Source organism: Polypterus senegalus, chromosome 13, assembly GCF_016835505.1.
Source record: "Polypterus senegalus isolate Bchr_013 chromosome 13, ASM1683550v1, whole genome shotgun sequence".
NCBI classification, from domain to species: domain Eukaryota; kingdom Metazoa; phylum Chordata; class Cladistia; order Polypteriformes; family Polypteridae; genus Polypterus; species Polypterus senegalus.
The window spans coordinates 154,379,430-154,391,461 of NC_053166.1; the positions used below are offsets into that span (position 1 = coordinate 154,379,430).

The 12,032-nt window shown below is 44.6% G+C and overlaps 1 protein-coding gene across 1 annotated transcript in view; it reads left to right on the forward strand.

The window, feature by feature from the left end:
• Positions 1-12,032, forward strand: part of tmem130 (transmembrane protein 130) — a 42,673-nt gene that overhangs the window by 24,994 nt on the left and 5,647 nt on the right. The window contains exon 6 of the mRNA XM_039774738.1: positions 5,306-5,421. Within this exon, the coding sequence (XP_039630672.1) occupies positions 5,306-5,421 (116 nt within the window). The remainder of the gene's footprint in view (positions 1-5,305; positions 5,422-12,032) is intronic.

Below are 12,032 nucleotides of genomic sequence, written 5' to 3' on the forward strand. Positions count from 1 at the left end.
CTTGAAAGTTTTAGTTTTAAATGAAAATGACCAGCTAAGATAAAAAAAATGTAAAAAAAACATAATGAGGAGTGTGTACAGCGTGTATATGTGCTCTTCTTGTTAGGCTAAGACTTAATTGTCCTGAAAGCCAAGCACATCGCGTGTAATGAAAACTATTCTATTATAGGAACTGCAGTTAATAACTTAGTTATATTATGGGAACTGCAGTTAATAACTTAGTTATATTATGGGAACTGCAGTTAATAACTTAGTTAATCAAAACTATTAATCCACCCCCACCCCCCGTAAAAATGCCAGTATGCACTTCTTGATCCCAGTTAAGCACAATGAGCCACTAAATGACCCGCACCCTGCTGTAATACACAGGCAGAGAGGGCGGTGCTTCAGTGGTGACATCACAGTGGCCACACCCTCTGGGTGGTTCCATCCACAAAACAGAATAAACAACGGAGAACCACATAAAGTACATAGAAGCTAAATAATAAATAAACAGACCACTATTAGTAAAAAAAAAAAAAACATAATTCAAGGAAACACAAAGAAAAGAAGACTTCAAAATTACCAACAAAGGCAAAATAAAAAAACTACACAGAAGCCAGAGAGCAGACCCTGTCTAAAAACCGAGCAGTGCAAGCTTGAGAGGCGACTCGGTCCCCTTCTTCAGGCAAAGATGTCAGCATGAGTAGCCTCAAAAGCTTGTATATTGTAATCTCTTCATTTAGCCAATAAAAGGTTTCATTTTGCTCGACTTCTTACTACATCCATAATGGCTAACGCGGTACAACACCCCTCGCTGTCTGTACTTTGGAAAGTAGATATTAAGTAAACTGCAATGTTTCTCTATAACCAGCAGAGGGTGCTACAAGTCAACAGATTATCTTAAGTGAGAAAAAGGGGAGAAAATTGAAAAGAAACACACGTGGGCACTTGGTCACTAGAAACAATGACAAGGACACCACACGATGGCTTTTTGGGAGAACAGCAGTGCAGTGGTCAGCTGATCTGTAAATTCGTCCTCACTGGGACTGTCAGCTGAGAGTTTTTGTGTGCGTAGTTCCTGTGTGTGAGGATGTTGTTGTTGCTGCTGCTGTTGGTTTAGAAAATTTCTGATCTTCTTGAGCTTCTGCAGAAAGCAAAGTTTTACCCTTGGGACAAGTGAGGTCCAACCAAGGAGAGAATGAAGACAAAACAAACAGCCGTTCAACAATGCTGCACATCCTCTGTGACACACTGGGACTGAGGACTTTCAGTGTGTGAAGCAATACGGCGGGGGGTCTTTCAGACTGCCAGAAATACGCCATTATAGTGCCTTACTGGGACCGCTCTGTGATCTTTAGACAATTTAGAAGGTGTTTCTTGTAATTCTTGTGTATCTATTTCTATTATATAGCGCCTTTCACATAGCTAGATAGATAAATATTGAAAGGCACTATATAATATTATAGATAGAGCCTTTCACATCTATCTATCTATCTATCTATCTATCTATCTATCTATCTATCTATCTATCTATCATATAGTGCCTTTCACATCTATCTATCTATCTATCTATCTATCTATCTATCTATTATATAGTGCCTTTCATATCTATCTATCTATCATATAGTGCCTATAATGTGTACACACCAAACATATAGCAGCGATTTCATTGAAACTGGACTCACTTATTCTTCAAGGAAGTTTGTTGCGAAAGTAGTCGTGGCAGCTCAGGTGGAGTACACAGTACCCTAATTTTTAAAATTTGGTAAAGACCCATTTGAAAAGGACCAGTGTGTTTCCAAGAGTGTCTGTCTTTAAACAGAGGGTCATCAATTAATAGTCAAATAGGTATTGAAGGCACTATATAAGAAATGGATGTGAAAAGGACGATGTAATAAATTGATCTACGGTGCCATTCACAGCAGTCTCGCATATAGACAGGTAGCTGAACACTACCACTGTTTTGCCCCCAAATGCCATCATGTGGATGTCCTTGTCATTTTTTTTTTTATTATTAATCGAGTGCCCACATGGAGAAAGTCTTCGATGCAGCATGCAGAATGGGGCCGGCCTAACAGTGGGCGGGGCCACATGTTTAGCTCCACCTTTAATTCATACACGTCACACTTTGGGTCCTGCCGAGCGCCACGTTAAACAGGCGTGACGTGACCTTCCCTCAGATGATGAAAATGGCACTTTGCTCTCATTTGGTTTTCTTGACAGTCGCCGGTGGAGTCGGGTGACCCTCCCATAACCCTATTCTTGACCATAGCATTCGTGCTGCACTTATAGATGCTGAAGCCTGAGAAGCGTTGCAGCGAGTGGGCAGATGGTATGGAATGTGATGCCAGTGGGTTATTTGTTTAGTCAAACGTTTCACCTGATCCATGTCCAGTATGCCCCGTTCTGCTTTGGGGGGTGTTTGCCGGGGTGTGTTTCTCTTTTAACTTAACAGTTGACTCGTAACACCCTTTGCTAGCTTAACAAAGCATGCAGTGAATAGAATTGCGAGGCCATTCCAGGTTTCTAGGGCCCTTATTGTCCCACATCCATAGTCCAGCATAATTTTTTAAGTGTGTTAATCTACATGCACCACCTGGAAACGTCCGTCTGCCATACCTGAACTAGCCTTACCTTGCCTACACTGCCCTCTAGTGTCTGAACTCTGTCCTAGAGCCCTCACTGTCCCGTGTCCAGACTGCAGTGTGTTAACAGACAAGATCTCCGGCATCATGATCACTGTGTTGAACTCACCGACCTCATAATGTCTGCCTGACGTTGTCTTTGATTGCCGTCCACAGGCAGGATTCTTTAAATATGCCGGTACATTTCTCTAAAAAGTGGAGCCGTGTTGCACGGTACTCTTTTTGTGATCTCAGTTTCAGGTCGAAGGCTAGACGGTAATATGTTTTTACGAAAGAGATCCTGAAGATGAAACACTCTCATAAAAACGGGCCAAGATCATAAACCAGTCAGACCAAATTAGCAAACTAAAAGTCGCAGTCAAACAGAAGCGTAGGACCTTTAATGGAAGGCCAATGCCTCAGAAGCACACTCGCAAAGGCTTCTTAGAGGAACACGTGTCTCCGATTAGGAAGAAACACACGCCGCTAAAGGTTTATACAAACTGACCGAGCAATGTCGGCCTAGTAAAGGCCTGTTTTGTCATGAATTGGGAGTCTCAACAAAGGCAGAATGGGTGCCAAGAAGTAGGCCAGAACTCGGGGAGGTCCCAGATACGACCTGCTGGCATCCACTGGAGCAAACTCTGAAAACAGGGAGCTGGCAGAACACTAAATCTCCCCAAATCTCTATCAAAAGGCTCCACAAGAGGGAGGATAACCCTCAACCCCCGGCTTATGAACAGCTAGGGCAACATATGATCTTTAGACATCGAAGATTTGCTTAGAAAGAGAGTAGTTGCACACGATGTTAGAATAGCGAGCCGAGATGAACTGAGATGGGGGTGCTGAATTAATGGACGGGTTGGTATAACAAGAAGGTCCATCTTTTCCAGGCTGTGCTGGTGATGGTGCTACTTCCTTCAAGTTTGCAAAATAAGTGAGACGTGCGGAGATTGTTGTTGATACAATGTGTTCCTCTGGTACAGCTGTGTACCATCGGCATAGCACTGATGGGACTAGATAATGGGGCCCAACACCGATCTCTGGGACACTCTCATGCTTTGTGCCAGGACACGTGGTAGGATCTCCCTAAGAGGTAGAACTTAAGGGGCTGTCCCAGTGATATCAAGGACAGGGAGGGTGGCAAGGAGGATATGGTGGTTGAAAACCAGAGGAAAGATCTAGAAGGATGAGGACAGATGACATGTTGGTAACACCAAGTGATGCCAAGGTCATGGAGGGTGGCAAGGAGGATATGGTGGTTGAAACCAGAGGAAGGATCTAGAAGGATGAGGACAGATGAAATGTTGGTAATGCCAATGTCGGCATCAGCTGGAGTAAGTACCGAAAACGGAGAGCTGGCAAAACGCTAAAAGTCACCGAATCTATTAAAAAGCTCCACAAGTTGGAGGATAACCCTGAACCCCCGGCTTATGAAGACATACGGCAACAAGTGATCTTTAGACATCGAAGACGGCAGTAATCCAGACGTGACAAGACCAAAGCCTGGACCAGGAGTTGTGCCGCATACTCCATCAGGTCCAGTCTGATCTTCGCTTGAATCTACAAGGCCACACGACAGTTGCCACTTGGTCAACAATCACCACCCTAAGGTTGAACACAGACTAGGAGGGTGTTCGCAGTAGCGAGCTGAGGTGAACCGAGATGGGGATGCTGAATAGGTGGACGTAATGGTATAACAAGAAGGTCCATCTTTGCCAGGCTGAGCTGGTGATGGTGCTCCTTCCTTCAAGTTTGCAAAATAAGTGAGGCTACCAGGACCAAATTCAGCAACCCAGAAAACTTTTTAAAGGAAACGCCAGGGCGGAAGACGGAAGCTGTGATGAGAGAATGAGAAGGTTAGGTTGGGAGCAGGCCCTGATTATGGCACACGACAAACCACCCGGTTCAGGATTCGGGCGCATGACAATGAGGGGTCACTCATTTTATTTAAGCTGAGCATTCGTACCAAACAGCTCGAGTTCAGTTTTGTTAGACACATCATACTTTATCGGTCCCAAAGGGCAACTCCATAAACGTAAAGTCCAAGCGCAAATAGCTGAATTAAGAAGCCACAAGTTATGAGCCGCGTTTTGGTAGTCGAAGGAGATCCTTAACTTGAATGTCTGATGAATACATGACACATCGCCACTCTCCGGCACCAGGACAGTAGGGCTATTCACTTCCAAATGGCATCCCTAGCTGCATGCATGAATACCTTGGTAAGGGTGCCCTCTTCAGGCTGTGCTGAACCGCGTGTCCCGCTCTTTAACTCAAATTCATCTTAATGGCCCGTGTCATTTCAAATCCAAGCTGAGTGGGGGATGCCCTATTGAAGAAGCCACTGATAAATGATCAGTAAGGCTGTCATGAGAAAGACAAAAACACACACGCAGAAGCTTGTGCATGGAGCATCGCAGATAACGATCAAGAATAAATGAGAGCAGACTGAGCCCGCTGTGCCAGTGCGGCGTGATTCTAAAAACTCCGATCAGCTTCCAATTACGCTCGGCAGGTGAGCCCAATAATGGCACCGTGCAAATCTGTCATTCGTCAGCTCCTCTGGAAGGAAGGCGGCATGGCGGCGAAACCAAACACCCCACACGTGCATTTCAGTAGAGCCCACCGAGGCAAAGCCATGTGATGCAGCTAACCAGGTTCTTGACTTTTTTGGTTTTTCTCCCCCCATGTCTTTGCAGTCACACACTTGTTCCTGTTCATCCTCCCCTGTGCTGCGCTCCTGCTGATGACCATCGGGTTTATCGGGTTCTCGGCTTTCAGGCAGCCCACGCCACAGATGAAGAGTCTGCTGGAGGTGAGTGATGGGACTACAGTGGAGGAGGAGGAGGAGGAGGTGGTGGTGGGATCACTTTTACTGTCACTGGTCACTCCGTCTGAGTGCAGTCGGCTCGGGAGTACGGGGCTTGGGTTTACGTTTTGTTATTTTCGTCCTGTTGCTGTGTTTACTTTCTGTTTCTGTGCTGCAGTTTTGCTGTAAATATTAATTTTGGACTGTATTCTTACAATTTTGATTCATTTTGTACATTATGCATTATTGCTTTGCATCCTCCTCAATAACCACTCCTCATAAGCTATCTTCTATGGGAGAGGAGCGAAAGTTTTACATTAGTGAAAAATTACGATCTCTGGTTTTCGACGGATCTTGATGTTTTAGGGTCCCCGATACCAAAAACATCGATATCTCGATGATGGGTGTCTATGTGTTTGTGTGTCACAGTTTCTTGAAGACGGCCCACGGCTGGACATAACAATACTACTCTCGAAACTTCAGCCTGTTATGAGATGTCGATGTGCTAATTAGTTTTTGAGCCAAATTGTGCGAGAGAAATAACGTAATTCTGCAGTTAATGAGGAATTCTTCTCGTCAATTGCTATCGTAATGACCTATTTCATGATCAGAAAGATCAGAGCCGGAAATAATTTACTGAAATGTTAGAGAAGAGTTCAGGTAAGTTGGTTCTTGGGGCGCAAAGCCGACTGACGCTCACGTCCAATTTTTTTTTTCTTATAGCTTGTTAATTTTGACATCCTTTTGCCTTCATTTTAATTTAAATTTTTACCCCTTGAGCCACCATTTTGTTTTCAGTTTTCATAATACTGATGTTCCACCCGGCTCCATAAACTCAAAACCCAAAAATGCAGTGAGGCCTAGCCAAATTAAAAAAGGCCTAGTCCCAAACTCAAAGAGCAAGGCTTCGGCCCACACAGGCCCAACAAAAAAAATGGCTAAAAATGTCAGAACTGAGAGAGGAAGGAAATGTGAAACTCTGCCCCAATTAATAAAAATATTTTTTTGTATGCTTAAAGGTGTGACAGATAAGGGGCACTGTCGTCCCCTTCAACCCTCAGACTAGACGCCAGACACCAGGTAAAAGTCCAATTGTTATTTATTTGGACAATAGTGCAGTGCACAAACACCTTCCACCCCACAATACTCATATAAATAAACAATAACACAATTCTCAAAAACTCCCAGACGCGTTGCCACCCTTCCAACCAGCTCAGCTCAACGTCTGGGATCTCCCAGAGTCCTTTATAGTCCGTGACCCGGAAGCGCTTCGGAACCCGCAGTCCATGTGACTTCCTAGCACTTCCAGGTCAGATAAAAACTCCTCTTCTTCAACCCAGAAGCACGTCATTCCCTTTGTCCATGTGACTCGGACGCACTTCCGGGTTGTAGGGAAAGCCATCGTTGCTCCTCCCTGCAGCGCCTTCTAGCGCCCAAAGTGGTATCCAGCAGGGCTGTGTTTAAAACTCCATTTCCATAATTCCCTGTTGGCATTCGGGGCACCTCCATGCTGCAAGGAGGGCTCCACCTGGCGGTCTGGGGCTATTGGCCGGGATGAATGGCCGGCCATAGTCCATAAAGGTTTATTATTAACAGAATGCAAATACAAAAGCATAAGAAAGACATTACTGTATTCCTAATAGGCAAATCAGGCAAAACAAAACCGGTCCGCAATTCCAAAGCTTAATCCTAAACCAAACTTCACAGAGGAGGATACCAGGGTTTAAAGAGATGACTGGGCGAGAAGAGCAGAGGACCGAAACCAGAAATGCTGCCCAGCCAAGTCGCATCATTAAGCCAGAACTGTAGTGAAGAACATCAAAGCAAAAGTCGAGAACCAGGAAATCGAAATAGCAAATCTAATAGGCCCATACGAGTCGTTTTTAACTTGAGTATCCGCAGACTCGGGTAAGACTACCTTTTAACTTGTTACGTGAAAAAATGAGTAACAAATGAGGCGCTCCCCCCTTTGCCACATTAAGTATGTGAAGTTTCTGTCCCCCAGTCAACTGTATGGGCTGTCATGGTGACGTGGAAGTGTCCAGAAACAACAACAGCTCAGCCACAAAGTTGGAGACCACGCAAACTCGCAGAGAGGGGCTGCCGAGAGCTGACGCACATAAAAAACGGCCCGTCCTCAGTGGCATCACTTGCAACAGAGTCCCCCAAAAACAGCCTCTGGAAGCCACATCAACACAAGAGCTGTGCATCAGGAAATTCATGAAATGAGCCTCCATGGTGGAGCCTAAGACCATTACGTGCAGTGCCAAGTATCAGCTGGGGTGGTAGACTCTGGAGTGGCGGAAATGTCTTCTCTGGAATTGGTGAATCACACTTCACTATCTGGCAATCTGATGGACCGGTCTGAATTTGCTGGATTCTAGGAAAACTCTACCATCTGGATGGCATACTGCCTACTGTGAAGTTTGGTGGTGGAGGAGTCCGCTCAGGTTGGGAAGCAGGCACTGGTACAGCACGTTGCTGCACCCACCACACAATGAAGCAGGTCGTGATCCTGGTTTGGCAACCCCCAGGCAGTCCCACCCTCCTGAAATGACCATCTATCTGTCACAGCCAGATGTTACATGGGCAGCCCCTTGGCCTGGTCCAGTCACTCGGGTCCTCAACAATGAGGGTCCTGTTGGCCAAATCACCCTTGGGGAATCGTGCCACATGCCCGTAGTGCCATAACTGACACTCCCTCACAATGCAGGTCATGTGCCTCATTCGGGACTCCATGAGCAACACAAAATCAAACCAGCAGACTCGGAGGTCTAAAACACTGAGATTCCTCAAAATCAAGTTACAGGACGATTACTATACTTTCCCTACGAGAAAGTAAATCGGACTCGGGAAGGTCAAAAACATCAAGATCCATCAAAATCTCAAAATCGAATTTTTGGACGATACCAATTCTTTCCCTATACTTTGTAAACGACAAAGAAAAAAGGAAGAAGCGTTTCATGGGGTGTCCTTACTTTTTCACAAGGTGAGTGACCCCGCCATTGTACTATATAACCCTGGCATCCTATTCAAGGGTGGGGGTCCTGCCATGTGCCTGACAGACCCCAGCTGCATGTGACCCTGAATTGGCAACCATGTACCATATCTTCCACGAATATTTAAATTAAAAAAAATACCTTTTTTAATTCAGAAATGGCGAGGCTTTCAGTGCTGTGCCATGTGGTGGACTAATTGGCACGGATGAATTTTCCCCCCATCGTCCGTAAATGAGGTCTCCCATGTCGTTTTTGTTTTATTCGATTTATTTAATTCCAGATCTTACACGGTATCCTCATTCTCAGACTTTTCATGAATTTTTAAAAATCCCTCGTCCTTTTGGAGGCTGCTGCTGTTTGAACCTCACATAAATGAGGCCCACTGATCTGGTGGCTGAGGCCGCTCGCACGTACGACCGCCGATGGATCGTGCTGTCAAAATTGTAAGCGGGAGGCTTTTTTAATGTTATTTATTTTTTAATTCTTTTTTTTTTTTCTTTTTATTATTTCTGAAGCCCAGTTCTCCCCTCTCAGTGGGATCATTCTTACCGGAAAGCAAAAAAGTGCTGCAACTCTCTGCTCTGCCCAGCATATCCACTAGGGGGGAGTAAAGAGCCTGCTCTGTTTTCATGCACTGCTGGTGCTTCTTCTCTTTTTATTTATTTATTTATTTATTTTCCTTTTACTCCGTAATTAGATGTGATTTCTGTCGTAAGAGCGACGTGCCACACCCTAGGGGACCCTGAGTTCTAAAGCTCCATAATTCATCTTTAATTAAATTATCAACTCGGCTCCTGGCCTGTTCCTGCTTTCTCCTGCCATATATGAGTGGAGTCGCTCCACCCCGTGTTTCTCTTGCTCCCCCCTCCATGCTGCTGATGATGATGATATGATATTATTTATGAATTTAGAAGAACTCGAGCCCACCGTTGCCGTGCGCTCCAGAGGCCTGGTGATGTCAGGACAAAGCAGACAAGTGTCTTATCTGAAATTCCCATCTCGGAAGCAGCCCGTAGGAGCTATCGGATACGTGCAAATAATGCAATAAAAACGACATCAAAATTGCATGGGAGTAAGCACAGGGGACATCCAGTATTAATGCTGGACTCGGCGCCGTGAAGCTTGCGCTCATTAAAATGGTGCATGAGCTGACATCCTCGTGTTAAGCCAGTTTTCCCCGTGTGTGTGTGTGTGTGTGCGCGCTTGACCAGTAGCAGTCCAGATTGTAGCCACTGGCACTCCCAGTTTGGACTCCACTGACCTTCCAATATTCCAAGATTTGTTGTCGGGCTGAATGGCTACTGTGAGACTTTGCTACCGTCGTTGTCTTTCAGCCAGGGTTCCTCCCTTGGTTGGGGTTGAAATTCTCTTTTTTGGCAGCGCTTACCATAACCTTACATCCAAGGGGGAGGAGCAAAAGGTTTAGACTTGTCAAAAATGTCGATCTCCGGTTTTCAATCATCTTCTGTTTGACTTACGTTATGTGAAATATTCTGGTTACTGACTCTCTTGGCTCTGGTTCTCGGTCTACAGCTTGCTCTCATGTCACAGCTTTTATTGCTTTGCAGTTTCCCTACCTTAACATATCGTCTATGGGGGGAAGAGCAACAGCTTTAGATTCGTCACAAATTTCAATCTCTGGTTTTTCACTCTAACCGGTTTTCTCAAAGGCAAATACCTGCTCTCAATCGGAATCCATTTTAATATGAAAAACATTTCTCTTCTTGTGTTATCTGAAATTTACTCTGCCTGTTCAAAAATTCACTGTTATTATCCTAACACTTACCTAACATGTCCCTGATTTCTTCTACTACAAATGTTGGCATTTTTGATTTTTGCTTTGCGCCCTATACCACCATAACCTGTCGTCTATTTGGGGTACGAAAGTTTTAGATTTGTCAAAAATGTCGATCTCCGGTTTTCTATCATCTTCTGTTTGACTTACGTTATGTGAAATATTCTGGTTACTGACTCTCTTGGCTCTGGTTCTCGATCTACAGCTTGCTCTCATGTCGCAGCTTTTATTGCGTTGGGCCTTCCCCTTCCACAGTGTTTTTCAACCGGGGTTCCTGGGGACCCAAGGGTTCCGTGAGTGCTAGCCAAGGGTTCTACCGAAAAAGTCCTAATGATATAGGACATACTGGTGAATAATTGCACAGGGTTCCGTGAGCGAGGTAACCATTCGCGCAGGGTTCCACACCAGCGAAAAGGCTGAAAAACACTGTCCTACCATAACCTATCGACTATGAGGGAAGAGCAACAGCTTTAGATTCGTCCAAAATTTCGATTGCTGGTTTTTCACTCTAACCGGTTTTCTCAAAGACAAATACCTGCTCTCAATCGGAATCCATTTTAATATGAAAAACATTTCTCTTCTTGTGTTATCTGAAATTTACTCTGCCTGTTCAAAAATTCACTGTTATTATCCTAACACTTACCTAATGTGTCCCTGATTTCTTCTACTACAAATGACGGCATATTTGATTTTTGCTTTGCACCCTACACCACCATAACTAGTCGTCTATTGGGGGTGGGGGTACGAAAGTTTTAGATTTGTCAAAAATGTCGATCTCCGGTTTTCTATCATCTTCTGTTTGACTTACGTTATGTGAAATATTCTGGTTACTGACTCTCTTTGCTCTGGTTCTCGGTCTACAGCTTGCTCTCATGTCACAGCTTTTATTGCGTTGGGCCTTCCCCTACCATAACCTATCATCAATGGTGGGAAGAGTGAAAGCTGTAGACTCTTCAAAAATGGCAATCTCCAGTTTTCAACGGACCTCGACGTTTTAGGGTCTCCCGATACAGAACATATAAATATCTCGATGGTGGGTATGTGTGTGTGTGTTTCTGGGTATCACAGTTTCTGGAGGGTGAAGCCCAAGACACCTGAATTAAGCGTGTTCAACAAGAACATGGAGACACAGTTAGAAACTCGTTACGGGTAAATTCTTCTTCACTCGGGGAAGCACAAAACCAAGTAGTCTGGTGGAGCGCAGACACAATGGGGACCTTCGATCAGATCTTGTCGACTTGTCCTAATTGATCTTCAGATATGAGCATCCCGTCAGGAGTATCATGAGCTTCGTGAGGGCTTTTATTTTGATATATTCACACTAGAATTAGTGCTAAAAGGACTTTTTTTGTGACGCTTTTTGCTAACCTATCGTCTATGGGGGAGGAGCGAAAGCTTTAGATTCGTCAAAAATTTCCACCTCTGGTTTTCCACAGATCTCGATGTTTTAGGATCCCCGATACAGAAAACATTGATATCTCGATGGCGGGTGTGCGTCTGTGTGCCACAGTTCCTAACGGCTGGATGGAAAAATGCCAAACTCGAAACTTCAGCCTGTTCTGAGATGACGATGTGCTGATTAGCTTTTGAGTAAAATCGTGCAAGAGGTGTACTAGAGGAACCCTCAAATACCGTAATTCTGCAATTAATGAGGAATTCTTCTCGTCAGCTGCTATCGTAATGACCTATTTTATGATCTGAAAGATCATCGGAGTGGTAAATAATTACTGAAATGTCAGAGAGGAGTTCAGGTAACTCGGTTCTTGGGGCGTAAAGCCGACTGACACTCGTGTCTGATGTTTTTTGTTGGTCTTGTTCATTTT